Consider the following 21,726-nt stretch of genomic DNA (forward strand, 5'->3'; position numbering starts at 1 on the left):
GATTGTTACCGCCCCCCTACCATCAACGTCACGTCGGGAATTCAAACATATCGTCGGCAAAAAGAGTCTGGTCCCTAGCTACACGCGCCTAGGTTCCAGGCCACACAGGTCACACGCCTCTATATGCAAATGAAGGCTCCCTTTCAGGGGCGGGGCGGGTTCTCTTGAAAACCATTTTTAAAATACTTGCGCATTTAATAAAAAAATGAAAAAATATTTCAGGTTTAAAAAGTCATGTTTAATCGGTTAAATGAATAAAAAAAAAACACTGCAGCCACCCTTTAAGTAAAGGCAAAACATAAATTAAACAACAAACTGCAGAGAACACCATGTGCACAAGGTTTATACAGAGTAAAAAGTCACACCATTACTACCTAATCCCAGTGGCTTTTAAAGGATTTGGGTTCTTTTTGTAACACAAAAGACAAGTAACATTTTCAAGAAAGCTTTCTACCATCATTTTCTTCAAACTGAGTAAGTTTAATGTAAATCTGTGGACATTGTGTTTTTTTTTGTCCTACAAAAAGTACCCAGACTCTTTTAATAAAAAATGAACCGATATTTCAACTGTCAATAAATACTCTGAAATTCCTTTTGGCAACCTATTGTTTAATGAGTATTTCCATTATTTGTGGTTCACACATTTTTTGACAATGTGAATGTCACAGAGTGACATAAAAGTAGAGAAATTACTACAGATATAATGGTAAAAGAGTAGGCATCTGCTTTGAAATATGACCCATTTTCATCCTCAAATGTCATTTAAAAAAAAAAGAAGATATTTGACCTTTTCAGATATTTAAAATAATTTAGGTTTATTAAAATGTTTAAGGATAGTTCAGTTAATTTCTATCTTGCAGTGGTCATTTAAAAAAAGTAGAGTCTCCAGCAGTGAAACCTGTGGTTATTTATATTTAATTCAAAAGGTGCAAAAAGTAAATCACAAGAAACATTCATTATTTACTATGATGAGGCTCAACAGATGTACATGTACTTTCATTAAAAACATTTTAAGATTATTCAACTGAATTTGACATTCTTTATTCCAAGCAGTTATGACCAACCCAGCCTATTTAAACAATTAATTTAGATTATACATGTTCAGAGAGCAATTTATGACTTAAAGGTGCAAATCGTCAAAAAAGTCTGCCGAGCAATTTATAGGCCTATGATGATATTGTTAATCAGAAGAGCATGTGTTGTTCACGAATCGAACCCATGCTCGCTGTGCCCTGTTCTTTGGAAAAAGTCAATAAAATACTGTGGCGTTTTTCGCCTGCAGAGCATCTGACCACAATGACACACTGGCATTTTGTACCTTTCACACTTAATTTTGATCACCAAATCGTACAATAAAATCTCAAATCGAGCATTGAAAGCAGAAGGAATAATGCATGAAATGACTGCAGCGTGTGTCGAGTGAACTCTGAACACAGTGCATTGTACATGTATGTACAGATTACTTCCGCGTCATAGACCCCTTTACAGCTATGCATTCTGGGATAGGATGTGATGTTCGGGGATGTTGGTCACGCATAGCATACGAGCATAGCTTACTCGCAAACTGGCCCAACATGCATTATAATCACCACTTCCGGCCTATCTGTAAAGGGGTCTATGGGTGTGTGAGTTTAGCTTCCCTGGGTCTACGACGCGGTGCTCGCTCGGGTGAGCCCCCGACAAGAGCTAAACGACCACTCACCGCTCTCGCAGAGACGTCATACACCTGGGGGTAGCCCCCAAGTGACCTACTCCACAAGCAGGGCACTTGGGGGCTGACCCGGGTGAGCCCCTGGAATGACGTGAAAGCTGTTCGAAGGCACCGGGGTCCAAGGTTCATTATTTAGAATCAGTAGGATCAGTAGGATTTGTTTTATACATTTTTTAATATATTTATTCCTCTTTCCTTTTTGTTTTAAAGGCAGTGGATAACTATTGGTAATTGTCAAAGACTAGCCTTCACAGTTGTTGTATCTCAACATATGCATAAAATGACAAACCTGTGAAAACTTGAGCTCAATCGGTCATCGAAGTTGCGAGAAAATAATGTTTAAACAAATTATTTTAAACCATTACGATTTAAGTTTGAGTTTGGTTCTTTAAAATCTAGATGTCAATGTTTGAGCCTGAAAAAAACCCATCTTAACATTTTTTTTGTTCCAAAAAAAATTTATTCGAAAAAACTTTAACATTTTTTTATACCAACACATTAATGAAAAACATAGCTGAAAATTAACAAAAATGTCTGGCAAGTACATATAATAATCTCACTTGGGCTTGTACATACCAAAAAAAAACTCAACCCAAAGACTGAAACTTAAAAGAACATGTTGCCTTGGATCGGTCGAGTTGGTCTTTGAAAAGCATTTGTAACTGTTTGTTGTAAAATGATGGTTGGAAAGATGTCTAAAAACTAGAATACAGAGATCCACAAAAATATGCCTTGAAAATCCGTGGTTTTCCTTTTACCTCGTCGACTAACACTGTAGACCATTTATGGGAGTCAAATTTTTGACTCCCATACATAAATGGCCGACCGTGTTAGTTCACAAAGCAAAAGGAAAACCGAGCAATTTCGAGGCAATTTTGTGTGGGTTATTGTATTCTACTTTTAAAACATCTTTCCAACCATATGCATTTTATAACAAACGGTTTCAAACGTTTTTTTTTTAGACCAACTCCTCCGATCCAAGGCAACGTGTTCCTTTAAACCAAAAACTTGAACATTTCCACTGAGCACGGCCGGCCGGACGAACGGACAAATTACATAGTCTCGCATTCTGCTAAAGCAGCTCGCCAAAAATGAGATACATGTAAGATTCAGGCATACATGTATGACAGCAAAACATTCTACGCAATAAGGGTGTTTGTTTTGCACTGGTTCACATTTCATATCAAAGAGTGGTTTTCAACACTGAAGTAGTCAGCTGAACCACTTGCAGTGAATTTTGACTGGTGTTTTAACTGAAATTTGGCTAGAAACGAAGAACCCTGTGTACTTGATGGGTTCAAGATTAAGTATCTCTATGTACAGTTAAACAAACATTTTTCCTTATGTGCATCCTAAGTTCTGTGAAGAAATCCACAGGCAAATCATTCGGGTTAGACTCACACCTATGACCTTTGCATCTTTTAGTATTAATTACCAACTTTCTGGTCAATTGTCCCCAGCAAGTGTACAATTTGAAGTACTGCTGGAGCAAGAGCAGCATGCCTCAAACCAACTGTGCCTGGTTAGACATTGCACAAGGATCATCAATATTCATTTGCAGCTCAAAGATTTGCTAGAAATAGGGTCGACCACCTTGCATCACTAACAGTTCTCTAGATTGGTCTGAACAGCACACTCCTCACAGGTGCACCTGTAAAAAAAACATTTTTTAACATAAAAGGTTGCCAGTGATTGATTTTGTACACACATTTACAGCATGAACTTACTGAGGGGTCATCCAATCAATGCACACTCCTGCCCATTTTCTGGACAAAACTAAATAGTTATTTCTCTGCAGTAGATTGTTTGCATAATAAATACAAGCCACCTTTTCAACGTTGACAACTTTACTTTGATCTAATCAACTCACATTGAACTATAAAAAGTATACTGCACGGGAAAATCAGAAAAATCGATCACTGGCTAGCAGGGGTTTAGATATCCAATTCACGGAGCAAGACACAAAATAAGCATTCAATCACACACACTTGAATTGAGATCGCAAAGATTTGTTTTAAATGTGTATTACAGCCGCAACTTAGATAGTTCTAAAACTTACCAATGTATTGTAAAGTCTGTTCTGCTTTTCGCTGTCTCTCACATCTTCATCTTGGCCGCGATGGTCTGCAGGCATGACCTGGGCGACTGGCTCATCGACATGGTATAGCCCCATGCACTCCCTCGGCTGGTTGATTCTGATGCTTGTCATCATCTTCAGTAGCGCTGACCTCACTCTGATAGCTGTCCAATTTAGCTCAATGTCACTGGATGGAGTCAGTACCTCCTCAGTTATACTGTGTGCTTCCCAAGAGCTGTCATAATCCATTTTTGTATGGTTTGGGAGTAACTTGCAATAGTAAACGACGATACTACATAAACAAAGTCTTGCAAATTGCATGTACAACACACAGGTCAACGGTCACGTCGCGACGTCTTGTATGCATGGTGTGATGTCACGCGATTGGACGGCTTCACTCACTAAAGACACTTTTCCGAATTCACCTTGTAGACCCCCTTGATGAACATGGCGCAGTAAAATCGCTTTTATGAGTGAACCGAAAGACCATTCAGTATTAAAGTAAAGTATGTCATAATGAACCAGTATAGTACCAAAGTAAAAACCAGATACCCACAATGCATTTTATTTCCCCTATAACCAACTAGAATGAAAGTGGTGCTGCTCTATAGACATAAACACTTACCAATGACTTTGGAAGTTGATTCCTGACAAAACATCACTGATTCTACAATCTTATGCATGTTTTCCACTTGATCCATTGATGCCCCCTTAACCTTTGCATCATTCACAAGGTGTTCTGCAAACAAAAAAATCAAACTCATGCTCAAAATAATATTAAGTATGAAATGGTTGCCATTGCAGTAAGAAACTCTTTTGATGCAACAATATGTCATAGCAAATAATGAAATTTGCTATATTTTCTAACACATTTATAACACAACACTCGAGTAACATGCCTGTGATATTTTTTCACAGGACTCGGGAAAGTACTGAGAATACAGTGCTAACACACATCGGTGTATGGGTAAGGTAAAAAAAAATTAAAAATAAAATAAATTAATAAACAAAACACTTGCTCAGCAAAATGGGACCTGCCCCTACCTTTGCCGCCTTCCGGCTGTAACAATATGTGGGAAAATAACTCCTTCACATGGGTTATACATGTATTTAATGTGCATTGTTATAGATAACACATGCGAGGGGCCATTGTTTGAACCCCTATAGTTGGTATGTCCCATCAGGCAATTTGGCTATTTGCTATTGTAATGGGTTATGTAGCAAGCCGTATAAAACCAAAGGAATTTGGTTATGTGGTTGAAATTTACGTTGCAAAGTGCTGAGGTGTGAACTAGAGGACAGCTAGGCCAGCGTTGAGGCTGTGTAGTGTCTACGTGCCAGCACAGGTACAGCAAGGAATCTCCGACCCGAAGATAAGCAGTGTCAAAGCAAAACGCATTGTGAGTAACTTTATTGGGATTTAATCAAGCAGCGGGTTATTCACTAAATGCCCCCTTTTAAAAAAATGCATGCAGCCATTGATTAATGTTTGCAAAAAGTTTATCAAAACTTTCATTGTAAAAGCATATTAGTGTTGTTTTTGGTCATCGTGAAATTTGTGAAGGCGTAGCTTTGTTGTGTTTAAACAGGACTGTGTCTGGTAAAGGGCTTTGTAACAATTGCAGGAGTTCCTGTGACGCTAACCTTAACTTGGTCAAAACACTCCTGGGGCGTGGTGAACGTTCAGCGGGGCAACTCACTTAGGGGCTACTGATGGTCACAGTGGGACGCAGGTGGACTCTTGCGGTCAACAACAAGAAGCTGCTATCCACAAATCTATTGATGTTGCCTCTCTGTATTTAATTACTTAATGGGAATTTCATTGTATTTAAAGTCTTGATGTAAACTTGAATTTCATTGTATTTAAAGTCTTGATGTAAACTTGAATTTCATTGTATTTAAAGTCTTGATGTAAACTTGAATTTCATTGTATTTAAAGTCTTGATGTAAACTTGAATTTCATTGTATTTAAAGTCTTGATGTAAACTTGCTTGTATTTAAAAACCAATATTGTATGTGTCGCTATAAGCTTGTGGAAATGGTATTGGAGGTGCAAAACTGTAAGATTGTTAAAGCAAAATGATTGGACACTTCAATTGTCACATTGTCACTGTGTTCTATTCTTGTGTCTTGGTATTACGCTGGTATTGGTCTGAGTGGGGTGGCGCAAGGGTCTGCTCTGCGACATTAGGAGCTTGTCCAGGAATCAATTTATTGCCTTCTAGCCACAGACTAATGTTAGCGTATTGCTCTTACACTGGATGGATTGCAGGGTAGCAGGAGGATCTACAAGTATAATTGGTAATGGTCTGAGTGGAGTGGATAAGAGTCCACTCTGCGTCACCAGTGCAATACAAACCATTAAGATTTATACAGCAGCAAGAGCGAGGCAACAAAGCGATAGTGAGTCTTAGGTTACAAGCTTTGTTCTTTCATCATACAGGTTTATTGCATTATTTAACAGGTAATTTTGCCCATGCGGCTGAACTTATCAGATTTATTGAAGATTTAGAACTTATATCTATTTCATAAATATAGTCTTCATCCACTAAATTAAATAACCTGATTTTCTTCAAATGCTCCTAGGAAGGAAGGCCGGTGATCGAGCTGGGACTACTACTACTGCTGCTGCTACTGCTGCTGCTGCTGCTGCTGCTGCTGCTGCTGCTGCTGCTGCTGCTGCTGCTGCTGCTGCTGCTGCTGCTGCTGCTGCTGCTGCTGCTGCTGCTGCTGCTGCTGCTGCTGCTGTTGTTAATATTATTATTATTATTATTATTATTATTATTATTATTGTTATTGTTATTGTTATTGTTATTGTTATTGTTATTGTTATTGTTATTGTTATTGTTATTTTTATTGTTATTGTTATTGTTATTGTTATTGTTATTGTTATTGTTATTGTTATTGTTATTGTTATTATTATTATTATTATTATTATTATTATTATTATTATTATTATTATTATTATTAACAAAACTTCCTAAAGTTGAATGATGATAAGACAGAGTTCCTTCTATTTGGGTCACGTCAACAGTTAACAGTTAACAAAAGTTTCAGTGCCATACATTTCCATCGGTGATGCTCGGATAGCTCCCTCGCTGCAAGCTCGGAATCAAGGGGTTAATTTTGATTCATCGATGACACTTCAACCACACATCAACAACATCGTTCGTCTGTCATCATACCACATCGGGAATATTGGTAAGATTCGTAAGTACTTGGACAAAAGTGCCACTGAAAAGGTCATTCATGCATTTGTTACTTCTCGCCTTGACAATGCTTTTCTCTACAGTCTTCCTAACAACCAGATTTCCCGTCTTCAACGCCTCCAAAATACTGCTGCCCGCATTGTGACAATGTCTAAGAAATCCTGTTCCATCACCCCATTCTGAAACAACTACACTGGCTCCCTATCTCTCAATGAACCATCTTCAAGCTGATGCTCATTGTCCACAAAGCACTTAACGGCAAGGCTCCCCACTATATTTCTGAACTTCTTCAAGTTTACACTCCATCAAGAAATCTTCGATCAAGTTCCATGCTTCTTCTCATTGAAACCAAGTCTCGACACTCATGGGGAGACAGGTCTTTGTCTTCAGCTGCGCCATGCATCTGGAACTCTCTACCAATTAATCTTTGATCTTGTCTTTGTACCACAAAATTCAAATCTCTTCTCAAAACTTATCTTATGTCACAGGTTTTCAAAGACTAATTTTGTTGTGTCTGTTTTTGTTTTGTTTGTTGTTGGTTTTTTACTGCGCCTTGAACACCCAGCAGCTGGGTGTATACATGTACGTGCGCATTAAAAGTCTTATTATTATTATTATTATTATTATTATTATGATGATTATTATTATCGAGGAAGTAAGGACAACAAACTGCCAGCTGTATTGACCATCAAAGATTTCAAAAAGGCCTTTGACTCCATCCACAGAGGCAAAATGATCAAAATCTTGAAGGCGTTTGGAATCCCACCCAGGCTTCTTCGAACCATCGAAGCCATGTACACCAATACCACTGCCAAAATCATCACCCCAGACGGAGAAAGCGACGTGTTCGAAATATTTGCAGGAGTTCTGCAAAGCGACATGCTAGCTCTGTTTTTATTCATCATTGTACTTGACTACGCCCTGAGACAAGCCCTCAAGGAACACGAGGATCTAGGGTTCACCATCACCCCAAGAAAGTCTAGGAGAATCGCCCCAGTGACCCTCTCTGACCTAGACTTCGCAGATGCTATAGCCCTACTGTCTGAAAACATCATAGAGGCACAAGAGCTACTCAGCAGAGTTGAGTCGGAGTGTGAGAAGGTTGGTCTCCATCTCAATGCCAAGAAGATGGTGTATATGGTAAACAAGAAAAGTAGTGTTTTAAAACGCAAATGCCCTGCAAGCCAGTCCATGTCTAGACATTTGACACATGTAGAACAGTGTTTTTTCCCTTTCTTTGTGCTACGGATACTCTGCCATGTAGGTGGGAAAGACAAATGGGTTAAAACACTCATACGCACCACAACTACCCCCCCCCCCCCCAAAAAAAAAAAACCCTACTCTTTCTGCATTACATTTTTTTTTAAAGGAGATTTAGTCATTGTCGAAGTGGGTTGGGTAGAAGGCTGGGAAAGATGAGTGGGGAAGGATAGAGTTGAGTGGCAGTGGCGTGTCAGACATTATAGAGCCCGACTCAAACATGCGGCAACGCAACAACTTTTGTCGACTGATTGAGTTAGTGAGTGAGTGAGTGACACATGACAAGCCAATCATCTAGATACTTGTACATTACATAGTAATGGATCAAATGCCATAGGGAATGCAACAGTAAGCTTATTTATGAGCAAGGGGGTTGCAAATTTTCTTTTTTCCCTTCTTTTTGAGCGTAGAACTAATATGATTAAAGGGTCTATGTCCACAGATTTGATAGTAGAAAGCGTACCTTAAATTATTACTTACTAAGGTACTATAGTTTTTGTAAATGAGTAAAACAGTGTCACAAATATAATTTTCATCTCAGTTTAAGCATGGAAAAAAAAAAAAATGTTATCAGTTATGATATGTTATAATATAGTATCATAACTGGTTAATGGGTTTTTACATGCTAAAATAATTTTCGTCTCACTAAGATGATTTTTTGTGTGTGAATTTTAATATTTGAAGGGAAGTTTTCCACTATCATTATCTTCAAACCATGTAAGTTTAATGTAAATCTGTGGACATTTTGAAAAAGTACCCAAATCCTTGAAGCACTCTGAAGCTTTAAAGCTATTTATAGGCTCTGGTTGACTAATTTTGAATCTTTGGTAATCAACATTGGAACTTGGGCTTGGTCACAAGGTATATTTGAAGGGATGTTTAGTATTTCTTGGTGTGACCTTCTGTCTTAGGTTTCTGAGAAGACGCGGTCAACCTCAGCATGTATTTGTTGAGAACTCAACACAACTTTATGAAAAAACATTTATCTGAACACATTCTGTCCAAGCTTAAAATTAGAGAAAACCAAGATCATCAGAATGAATTTGTTTTCCCATGATGATTACAGTACATGCACGGCTGAGGTAAGCAAGGTAAGTGGGATATTTGAAGGATTTACAATACCAGCAACTGGGTAGGCAAAAACCGGAGGGGCTACCATGACCATGAAGATGGATAAAGACAACCTACTTCAGCATTGTTACTTTAGCACAAGATATGTCCACTGAAGTTTGAGGAATAACTTGGATTAGTCGTTTAACTCTGAATTTTTCCTTACCAGCCTGCTCAACAAAATGCTGAACTTTCCACATAATTTTGGTTGCAGCAGATGGAAGGAACTCTCTGTGTTTATAACTTTCAAGCTGTAAACACACTTTTTTAGATGACTCCGTGACTTGTTTGTAGACATTCATCATGCTGTCAAGATATGCCTGCTTCTCGGTAACCCTACAAAATAACAAATTATTGACAAATTAAAAAGCAGTAACATTCAAAACATTGTTCAATTGAGTATCCTTATAATATATACCAGCTAGTTCATGGTGACATGAACATACTTATCCAATAAAGAAAAGGCAAGACTGGTTCTGGCCAGCACAATCCACGTGCCACACTTAAGCATTGTGTGTTTATACATGTTTAAATTAAAACATTATTGCCAAGAAATATTGTGCATGTGGGGTCGTCAAACAAAAATTGCAATTTGGGACAAATGGTCTGGAATTCATTCTTGAAATCTCCTTTTTTCGGCCAATCCCACAAGATTGGCCTTTTGTTATCGAGAGAGTGTGGGCTGCCACCACAACATCTGGCATGGAAGTGAAGTCTGATTATACAGCAGCATACCATGGCCAATTATCAGCCAGGGCTTACAGTTAGGGTCAAGGTTTGGCAATTCACGTCCACAATTAACAAAAGCCACTGAATATCGAACTAGAAAAAGAAATCCTGGTGCATTTTATGAGAATACTTGTTTTCTGTACTTTGTTAAATCATGACTTTATTGTGACATCAATACTGTTTAAAAACCAACTCCAGAAGTTCTAAATTAATCCCAGGGGTGAACATGAAAACATTCCAGAATTGGAGTAAAGAATATGACTGTTTACGACATGTGGTTCATGAGATAATATTTCTTTAGGTTTAAAGCTCGATGTTTGAAGCAGAAATAAAGGTCAACATGCTGGGGTCAAGATTTATACATTACAGCCCTCAAGTTACGGGTAACAGGTACTCGCAACTCACCAGGAGCGCTCGCATGTTAGTAAAACAAACGAAGGCACCCCTCGAGACAAGGGATCCCATGTTCAGTTAAGGAAGCACCCTGTTAAGAGTTTCTGCCTGTAAGAATGTACCAAGTAAGCTTGGGCGATATCTCGATATAATCGAATATCGCAACAAGCTTGTCCCAACAAAAGTAAAACATTCTTCAAAACCTCTAGTTGGGCTAATAACAAAAGTATAAAAAGAAATTGGAGATCTTGTCGGTTCGTCATGTTACCCGGACCTCACAATGACCACGTGACGACAGTAAAGTTGCGATGACATCATCAGATGACATCAAGAAATCTGTGTTAGTGTTAGTTTAACTGTCAGCTGTCACTTTAAAAAAAAAAAATAAATATTCAGGAAACCATCAAATTGCGTTTTAAAGATATTGTGGAGCACATGTGTGACACATGTATGCAAGCTGCCATTTATTACACCAAACCAATCCAATAACTTCATAGTTAAATTAATAACTGATAATTAAGTGTATAAACTTCGGCTGGTTGTTAAAGTAATGGTAACCAAAGCTTAAAAATTAAGCTTTAAAATTAAGTTCAAAAGTTAATCTTAAAAATTACAAATTAATCTTTGTTAAGCCAAAGACTTTAAGAAATTTAAAAACCCATCTGGTTAATTCTGCTAGCATAATAATAAAACTAGAACAGCGAAGCTGCCATGGCGAGCTACCGATCACCAGATAGAGCTAATGACTGACAGAAAAACCATGGTCAAAGGGGTGGGGAAGTATGAAGTTATGTCATTTAAGATTTTCATTGCTTTAGCTTAGCTCATTCACCTGGAACCGGTGCTCATTGAGTTTTATCTTTTCATATTATATACATGTAAGTAACAACATCTAATTAATGTTTTGCACTCTTTAGTGATGCACTCTTTGAGTTTTATCGTTTCATATGCATCTTTATGAAAAAGTATTATTTGATTTAGGTTCCAAGTCAGGAAATAAGAAGTTATGCCTATTCAAGTTGTTCATTGTATCAGCTCATTCAACTAAAACCAGTGAATAATTCTTTAAGTTTATCTCTTCATATAAATCTACATGTAGAAAGCAATATTTAACTTAAGTTTAAGTCAGAACATCATTGCAATAAGGAGTTATGACCATTAAAGGTTTTAATTGTTTCAGATCATTCAACTGGAACCAGTGATGCACAAAACGAGGTTTATCTTTTCTTATCAATCTATATGTAAAAAGCAATAGTTTGAAGTCAGTTCATCATTTTAATAAGGAGTTATGTGTATGAAAGTGTTTCATTGTTTTAGCTCGTTCAAGTCTTTGAGCTATCTTTTTATATGTATGAATCTACATGTAAAAACCAATATTTGATTTAAGTTTCAAGGCAGTACATCATTGCAATAAGGGGGTAATGACCATTTAATGTTTTTCATTGTTTCAGCTCATTCAACTGAAACCAGTGATTAATTCTTTGGGTTATCTCTTTTCATATGAATCTAAATGTAAGAAGCAATGTTGTACTTAAGTTTCAATTCAGTACATCGTTGCAATAAGGAGTTATGACCATTAAAAAAAGTTCATTGTTTTAGCTCATTCAACTGAAACCTGTGATTAATTCTTTGGGTTATCTCTTTTCCTATGAATCAACATGTAAGAAGCAAAGTTGCATTTAAGTTTCAAGTAAGTACATCATTGCAATAAGGAGTTATTGGTATAACATAGGCTCAAACTGCTCCGCAGCTTGCCAAAAAACAGCTTTAAATAGAAATATTGTGCTTGTGTTTTATCTCATACGTGTTAGCATAATTTGTTAAGATATGTTTTGTTAAATATGTCATATTTGCTTCCTGGCATTTCTAAGGCATATTTTATTCAATTTGTTGTTATTTGCTCCCTGGCATGTCCGAACTACAAAAATAAAGTTGTGTGTTGGGGGCAGGGGGGGGGGGGTAACAAAAGAGGTGTAGATGCCGCGAGGTTTAAAATAAAAATTAATAGACATGTACACCTTTGTACCATACATGTAAATGTTGCCGAATGCCTCATATAAAAATATAGCTGCTATTTGATCTGCCTAAATCTTTAGCGAGATGTTAATTTTGAACAAGATTCATATATATTAATTTTTGGTTTTTACCTATACACCGATGTGTGTTAGCACTGTATACTCAGTACTTTCCCGAGTCCTGTGAAAAAATATCACAGGCATGTTACTAAGTATACAGTGCTAACACACATCGGTGTATAGGTAAAAACAAAAAATTAATCTTCTTTATCCCCGATGCAAATTTAACATCTCTAAGATTCATATATAGTTGATAAAGACAGATGATATTGCATTCTCCATCGATATACAAACCCTAGCATAGCAAATCAAGTTCACTCTGCCCCAAATCCATTACAAGCACAACCCAGGGTCTGGCTCCCATGTTCCACTTGTTAAATTTACTTTAAAAATTTACGTGTACAGTAACATTTTTGGTTACAAACACACAGACTGCTAAATACCAACCTTCTAATGTTCTCAGCTTCAACCTCAGCTTCAGCTTTTTTCTGTCGTGCAGTCTTTAACTTTGATTCCATTCTCTGCAATGTGAAAAGTGTATCATTATTGTAATACAAGTTTGTCGTCAGTTGGTGAACGAAGCAAGGTCAAGAGCAGATCAACGCTGAACTTAACAATGTAACACCTTATCTGTTCTACCAGATCACTTAGAGTTACAAAATTAACTCTTGGTCTGCCTGTTCTTCTTTCAATTTCTTGTAAGTCTATCTAGGGCCACTGATTTTCCGCGATCTCGGAAAACGGACGGAATTCGCCCTTTGAAACGGAAAACGGTATTTCAGTTTTAGGAAAAAAAGGAAAAAAAGAAGATTTTTTTTCATTTTTTTTTCATGTTCTTCAGGCCAAAACTATTGCAATTGCATTCTCTGTTAAGGATTTCTTTGTCAAACTAAAAAAGCATCAGAAATCAGACCATTAAAAAGTACGAGATCGTAATCGTGCGTCATTCTATTCCAATTTCCAATGCGGAGGGCATTATTCACGGCACGTTTTTTACATTTTTGTTTCACCAAAATTGCATTTTCTCCCTCCCTTTTACCAACAATAATACACAAACTAGCTTACCTATGATCCATAAGAACACATACAATGTTTTTTCATCTCGGAAAGGTCTAAAATAAAACCGTAAACTGTCAACATTCTGTCGCCAAAGCAAAAACGTCCATAGACATGGTCCCTAGTCTGTGATCATGCTAAAACAGCGCCCTCTTGTGGATACACTTCCGTCATTAGCCTACAATGCATGCAATGTGGCTGATGCAGAGAAACAACTGCAGTTTTTAGACTTGGGATCAAGTCTATCACGTCATGTGCATTGATACTGCAGCCACAGTGCAACGGCTGTTTACATGTTTCTGTTGCATCGATCAACAGACACAATTTAAAAAAAAAAAAAAAAAAAAAAAAAAAAAAGTCAGTTCAAATTAACATTTAGGAAGTCAGCAGTGCAACTTATCAAAAATTTATGTTTATAAGTGTCTCCCTGGGTATTACAGACCTTTTATCTAATTAAAAAACATGAAACGGAATTGTTTGTGCCTGAAACGGAATTCATGTTTTGGTCAAATGGAATTTGCACTTTTCTGAAACGGAAAATCAGTGGCCCTATCTATCAGGCTGTGATACAATAATCAGTGATAACAATGATCAATGATTACAGTCAAGGAGCTTAAACACCATGCCAGTTGATCATCCAGGTTTTTTCCCAAAAGAGGAGGATGAGGGCCTTTAGTTTATATTTTTTATTTATTTCAAAGGTCGATGCCAAGTATTTTAATTCAAACTGGCCACTAACTAAGAAGAAACTATAAATAAATAGAACACTTGCGGGAACAACCATGAGTAAATCTCTTAGGGCGAGTTGTACCCTGTATTAATAGTTTCTTCTTAATTCTCCACACCATGCAATGCTTCAAATATTACTGGCCACCAACTCTTCAGTTTAAAGTCACCGCTTATGTAGTTAAAGTTCTTAAAGACTAGTTACTTTAAAGGCAGTGGACACTATTGGTAATTACTCGAAATAATGATTAGCATAAAACCTTAATTGGTGACGAGTAATGGGGAGAGGTTGGTAGTATAAAACATTGTGAGAAATGGCTCCCTCTGAAGTGACAAAGTTTTTGAGAAAGAAGTAATTTTCCACAAATTTGATTTCAAGACCGAACTTGAGGTCTCGAAATCAAGCATCTGAATGCACACGACTTCGTGTGACAAGGGTTTTTTTTGTTTCATTATTATCTCGCAACTTCGACGACCGATTGAGCTCAAATTTTCACAGGTTTGTTATTTTATGCATATGTTGAGATACACCAAGTGTGAAGACTAGTCTTTGGCAATTACCAATGGTGTCCACTGTCTTTAATGAGAACTACACAGAAAATTGTGTCTTTTTAACACAAAAAAAATATAAAATTATAAATGAAATTAAAAAAGGATGCGGCCTCAAAAAAGGATGATTTTTTTTTTATTTGGCCTTATTATAGTTGTTAAAAATAAGTACAATAAACATTACCTTAAAAACACAATTAATTATTAGTGATAGGTTTTGTCATCTTAAAATTAAGATACCCTAAATTTGCATCAGGGATAAAGAATAAAAACGATTTTTTTTAACCATACACCAATGTGTATTAGCACTGTATCTTAACCTGCCAGACACATTTCCAGTCAAAATTGTGAGGAGATTTTGCACACCTGTACTAACCAACCAATTTTTTCCCCATAATTTTTGTTCAAAATAATACTGTAACCTTTCTTAATTTTTAACCTGTTAAACAGTTACTTGAGCAGTACAAAGCAAGTTGTGATCTTTGCTGAATTTCATTTGAAATGTTTTCAATCAATTAATGGTGTAAAAAATGTATCCTTTCAAATACATGTACCCTTATCCAGTGCTTTTCAGAAAGACTCACGAAAACCTCTGTTACGTCATCACTCATGTTATGTCATAGAAGGGAGCTCCAATTTGTATCGCCGCTTTGTTGCAGCATGGAAGTATAACAAAGCAAACTCCCAAGCATGACGTCAAAGCATTGTCATTTTTACACGCACCCTCAATGGCAAAAGTGTTTTTAGTTTTTTTAAACCTTGAGGTTGGGGCCTGATTTTTTAATAGATAATTCCGAAAAATTCAAAAGTGTACATCAAAATTACATTTAAATGGTAAGCAAACACATATAAACAAGATTAAATAGCATTCCCGTCATAAACAAATTCGCTCAAGTACCTGTTTAATTTTGATAGTGTGATTACCAGCACAGACCAAATCATTAATGTGTTAGTCATACCTTGTCATGCAATTTGTTGCGATCTTGATGGTGTCTGATTCGCTGTTGACGCATCTCTTCACTTTCTAGTTGCACATTCTGCATTTGTTGAATCAACATTCGAACTTTCTCATTTTGCTGTTCAGCAAACATTATGCAACTGTTCTCCGCCTGTTCAAGAAGTTGACTAGAATACTCTTCCACCTCATTCTGTCGTTTTGCAACTCCTTTCTTCAGAAAAAATAACCCCAATTTATCAAACTACATTTCAAAAGTAAGTGTTAAAACTGCTCACCAACTGTTCTACTAGTAATTTGTTTCAATGTATTTAGACTTTTTTTCCAAGTTCTTCTTACTCATAATCAAATTTTTGCAAATCAGTCTGTTTACTTAAAAATTAACTTATAATAAAAATGTTATGCAAACATACAATTCAAATACTAAGAAAAAGGTCAATGTCACATAGTGAAATAAAAGTAGCGAAATTACTCCAGATCTTGTGGTAATAGAGTAACATAATATAATTTGTGTATGGCCAGAGTGCATGTATACCGGTAGTACTTTAACTTTGTTCTTGTAAGCTAACAAGTTTTATTTTTAGTGGCCACACCGCGCCTCAAAATTCCTTAAACTTGGAGAGCCATCTTATTTTACGCAAAGGAGTAAGTGATTTTAACATGGTTAAGTTACGGAATGGTAATTAAAGAATATTTTGAACAATGAATTTCATGAGCAGGCTTGAGCGAGCAGGGATAAAAAGTTAAGGGGGAATACAAATAAAATTCCTAAGTTTCTTTTCTGATTGGGAGGGTGTGTAGGCCCCATGGAAGTAGAATATAATTTGTGGCATTCAACATCAGAGCTTTTTGAGGAGAGGGTGTGAATCCAGCCTCAAAGATTTAAATTGCGAACCTTAGGAGAAAGGGCATAGCCAGCCTTTGGCAGTGAGAACTAGTGAGAGTTCAACCAAAAAAAATTTGAGCGGAGAGTCGCTTGCGAGTAAATATTTTATATGTGGCAATGGTGAGCAGAACTTTGAGAAAGCCAGGATTTGCAAGTATTCCTGTAAGTTAAACTTTATCAAGTGGAACCTTCCATTTATTGTACAGTTTAAGAGAATTGATTTTATTTATTGCCACAGGAAGAAAGTTGTCCAATCTTAAAAAATGCAACGAGTATACATGTATATTATGTGATTTAATATCCAAGATTAGCCAACCGAATTTAAAATTGTGTTTCTCTATTCTTGCGGTATTTAATTAATGGGCCCGAGTGGAACAAAGGTTTTTGTGATATTATGAGATGACTTGTTGTAAATACATGTTTACCGAGTAGTTAGAATGGTGTTCATTATGTATTTATGTACAGGGCTTGTGCCTTGGGAGAAGCCCCGCACAGTGGTAGTACTTGAAAATTTGAAGGTGGACTGGGACCTCACCGCGAGTGAACGCATGTGACCATTAGACGAGAAGGATGGAACATCCCCCCCTACCAAGTCGGAGGCAGGCAGCAAAATTAACGAGAGAGCTTGTAAATATTGATCAAAGTAAAATGTAAATAAAGCTGTAAATATAAATGAGAAGCGTCACCATAGTTTTCTTGTGTTTGTGTGTCGAGGGGGCGGGTGTTATACTGAAGGTCTATATTTAAGTGGAGTCCTGGGTATGTGACAGTCAATTACCATTATTACTCGTCAGTTTAAATCAAACAAACAAACAAACAAACAAACAAACAAACAAACAAACAATTAATTATTATGGTTAAGAGTCAGTTCAGGTAAATAATTGACATAGTTGCTCTTGGTCAAAAAATGAATTTTTTTTATACTTTGTTGGTGGAAGGGCCTTGGTGTGCAAGTAAACAAAATTGCATTTTCAATTCTATATATAGCCCGTTGCCATGGTTACGGCTCATTTTGTTTTTTGGCCATTTTAGGCCGATTTTGGGGTTTGAAAAACTGGTTTTTAGCTCATATTTACAACTCCACCCCACCAAAATGCAAAATTATTTCAAAAAACCTTTTATATCACTACAAAGTATCATCCTTGGCCTTCCTTGAGAAAAAAAATTATTGCTTTAAATATCACCCTTGTGCTATTTTTGCATCATGCATTACAGTATGTTTTTAGAACTTGCAAAATCAACATTTTTACCCTATTTTTGGACCCCAAAATGTCAACTTGCCAGGGGTCTCAGAAAATTTTCCTTTCGGCTGTGATTAGGGCCAACATTTGTCTTTTCATATCTGGTGTCAAAAACTTAGGCAATTGTATCCTGTTGTGACAGTACTGCCTCAAAACTAGACTTTTGTTCCCAAAACCGTGAAAAAATTGCCTTTTTAAGGGTCTTTTCACATAATATCGACATACGTGTCCACGGTAAAACAAAAAAGGAATATTTTTCTTATACTTTGTGGATGGAAGGGACTTGGGGTCCAAATAAACAACATTTACATTTCAAATCATAATATAACACGTTGCCATGGTAACAGTTCATTTGTGTTTAGGCCACTTTAGGCCGATTTTGGGGTCTGAAAAACTGTTTTTTAAGTTAATATTTACAACTCCACCCCACCAAAAAACAAAAATCTTTCATAAAACCTTTTACATCACTACAAAGTATCATCCTTGGCTTTACTTGAGACAAAAAATATTGCTATAAATTTCACCCTTGTGCTATTTTTAGAACGTGCATTAGTGTATGTTTTTAGAACTTGCAAAATCAACATTTTTACCATATTTTTTGCCCTCAAAATTTCATTTTTTCAGGGGTCTCAGAATATTTTCCTTTTGGTTTTGATCAGGGCCAAAATTTGTCTTTTTATTTCTGGTAAGAAAAACTTGGGCAAGTGTATCCTGATGTTAACAGTACTGTCTCAAAAATAGACTTTTTTCCCCAAACAGAAAAATGCATTTTGAATTGTTTTTTCTTCTTATTGAATTTCTAACATTAAAAAGTAATAATTCTATCAATCTTGCAGCTTTTCCTAAGCACTAGTGGATTACCAAACATTGATCAGGAACTGTTAATTACCTTAATTTTAGAATTTGCCCGGCCCAGCCCCAATCATATTTCTTGACATTGCATAAAACAATGTTTTGTGAATAGCGCCTCTTTTTTTGAAAGTGTTCCCTTTCGGTTGTTATTGGTGTTTTCATGTCTTCTGGGTAGAAACACTGTGTTTATTGTATCCTGTTGTGACTGATCATGCCTTAAAGGAACACGTTGCCTTGGATCGGTCGAGTTGGTCTTTGAAAAGCGCTATGAACCGTTTGTTATAAAATCGGTATGGTTAGAAAGATGGTGTAAAAGTAGAATACAATGATCTACACAAATATGCCTCGAAATTGCGTGGTTTTCGTTTTACCTCGTCGACAAACATGGTCGGCCATTTATGGGGGTCAAAAATTTGACTCCCATAAATGGCCGACCGCGTTAGTTCGCGACGTAAAATGAAAAACGTGCAATTTTGAGTGATACTTGTGTGGATCATTATATTCTACATTTAAAAGATCTTTCTAACCATATGCATTTCATGACAAATTGTTTCAAACGCTTTTCATAGACCAACTCGTCCGATCCAAGGCAACGTGTTCCTTTAAGTATAGTAATTTTTCCAAAAACAATGCATGCTTGTTAAAAATCTGGCACTGTTTCCATGCCCTTTGAGTAATGAATACAAAGTTTTTATTTAAACATAATGGTATCCAACCAAACCATAACCAATGCTTTGCCACAGAGTTCTTGATTTGGCTACTTTACCTATTGTACAGGTATGATTCCCATTGCAAGTAGAGTGCGATGAGCATTCTTTACAAGTTGTCTTTCATACAGGGCCTACTCTCCTTGGTCCCTGCCTGCTACCAAATGTAAAACTTTTCATAGAGATAGAGATCATAAACAACATCTATAGTGTCTGTGCTTGAGGCAGATGGTTTGGAGCATCCAATCATGTCCAACACAAATGTGGGAAATTAAAAAGCCCGCTTAAAAGTGTTGGAAAAGTTTGCCAAGATCTCATTAAAAACAATGATACTAACGATTTGCAAGATGAGCGTAAGAGATCATTTAAAAGGAACACGTTGCCTGGGATCGGTCAAGTTGGTCTTTGAAATGCGTTTGTAACCGTTTGTTATAAAATGCATGGTTAGAAAGATGTTTTTGAGTGATACTTGTGTGGATCATTATATTCTACTTTTAAAATATCTTTCTAATCATATGCATTTTGTAATAAACGTTTACAAACGCTTTTCAAAGACCAACTCGACCGATCCAAGGCAAAGTGTTCCTTTAATGAAACAACATTGAAAGAAGTTGTAAATACTTGCACCTGCTCAACATAAATAAGTAAGATGCAATTGCAGTGACAAAAGTTTATTCAGGCTAGTTTGATTATTTTGTCTCTGAGAACGATCAACAAAAACCATTGTCAAACATTACCTGCTGAATTGTTTATCACGTTAAATAAAACAACTCTTTTATTGTTTGCAACAGTACAATTGAAAGGAACCCCACCATGGATGGGGGAACTGCTTACAGAAGGCCAAAGCAGGTGAATGGCCATTTAGATACTTTGGATACAGTACTTGCTCACTTTTAGAGCCTCTTTGTTCTGATAGGGATGAAAATGTTTAGTTTGGTAGCGGGCAGGGGACCAAGAAGACTGTTATAAGGCCATGTATAGACAGGAATAGTAAAGAATGCTCATCGCACTACTTCTCTTCTTGCAATGTGAATCATACCTGTACAACTAGGTAAAGTAGTCATGACAAAACAAGAACTCTCAGTGGCAAAGCATGGTTATAAACTTTTTATTTGTTACTTAAAGAGCATGGAAACAGTGCCATATTTTTTTAACAAGCATGCTCGTTTTTGTTTTTTATCAATTCAAACTAAGGGATAACTTCAAAATGCATTTTTATTGTTTTTGGAAAAATTACCATGTTTGAGGCAGAAGTGTCACAACAGGATACAATAAACCAAAGTGTTTCTCCCCAGCAGACATGCAAACCATAATGATAGCCCAATCACAACCAAAAGGGAAATATTCTGAGAACCAATAAAAAATTAAGACAGTACAAACTTTCTTGATGTGCAAGGGGAATTAAAAAATGTGACTTTCAAAAAAGAGGCGCTGTTCACAAAACTTTGTTTTTTTAATGCAATGTCAAGAAATATGATTGGGCCGGGGCCAGGGTGGGGCCGGGGCGGGGCAAATTCTAAGATTTAGGTCATCAACAAGTCCTGATCAATGTTTGGTAATGCACTAAGCCTACAATGAAAAGCTGCCAGATCGATGGAATTATTACTAACTTCTTAATGTTATAAATTCAAAATGAAGCAAATATTTCAAAATGCATTTCTCTATGTTTTCAGGGAAAAGGGTCACTTTTTGAGACAGTTCTGTTACATCAGGATACAATTGCCCGAGGTTTTCTTACCAGAAATAAAAAGACAAATTTTGGCCCTGATCAAAACCGAAAGGAAAATATTCTGAGACCCCTGAAAAAATGAAATTTTGAGGGAAAAAATTATGGTAAAAAATGTTGCTTTTGCAAGTTTTTAAAACATACTCTAATGCATGTTCTTAAAATAGCACAAGGGTGAAATTTATAGCAATATTTTTTGTCTCAAGTAAAGCCAAGGATGATAATTTGTAGTGATGGAAAAGGTTTTATGAAATATTTTTGTTTTTTGGTGGGGTGGAGTTGTAAATATTGACAAAAAAAACGTTTTTTCAGACCCCAAAATCGGCCTGAAGTGGCCTAAACACAAATGAACTGTTACCATGGCAACGTGTTTTATTATGATTTGAAATGTAAATGTTGTCACGTCCCTACCATCCACAAAGTATAAGAAAAATATTCCTTTTTTTTTACCGTGGACACGTATG

At 36.5% G+C, this 21,726-nt stretch overlaps 1 protein-coding gene across 5 annotated transcripts in view; it reads right to left on the minus strand.

The window, feature by feature from the left end:
• The window catches only part of LOC139938483 (mRNA export factor GLE1-like), a 117,485-nt gene that overhangs the window by 46,711 nt on the left and 49,048 nt on the right, over nt 1–21,726 (minus strand). For all 5 annotated transcript variants that reach the window (XM_071934041.1, XM_071934039.1, XM_071934042.1 and 2 more), the window contains 4 exons: nt 15,855–16,064; nt 13,012–13,085; nt 9,534–9,703; nt 4,414–4,527 (listed from right to left, as the gene is read on the minus strand). In XM_071934041.1, coding sequence (XP_071790142.1) covers nt 4,414–4,527; nt 9,534–9,703; nt 13,012–13,085; nt 15,855–16,064 — 568 coding nt within the window. The remainder of the gene's footprint in view (nt 1–4,413; nt 4,528–9,533; nt 9,704–13,011; nt 13,086–15,854; nt 16,065–21,726) is intronic.

Source organism: Asterias amurensis, chromosome 6, assembly GCF_032118995.1.
Source record: "Asterias amurensis chromosome 6, ASM3211899v1".
NCBI classification, from domain to species: Eukaryota; Metazoa; Echinodermata; class Asteroidea; order Forcipulatida; family Asteriidae; genus Asterias; species Asterias amurensis.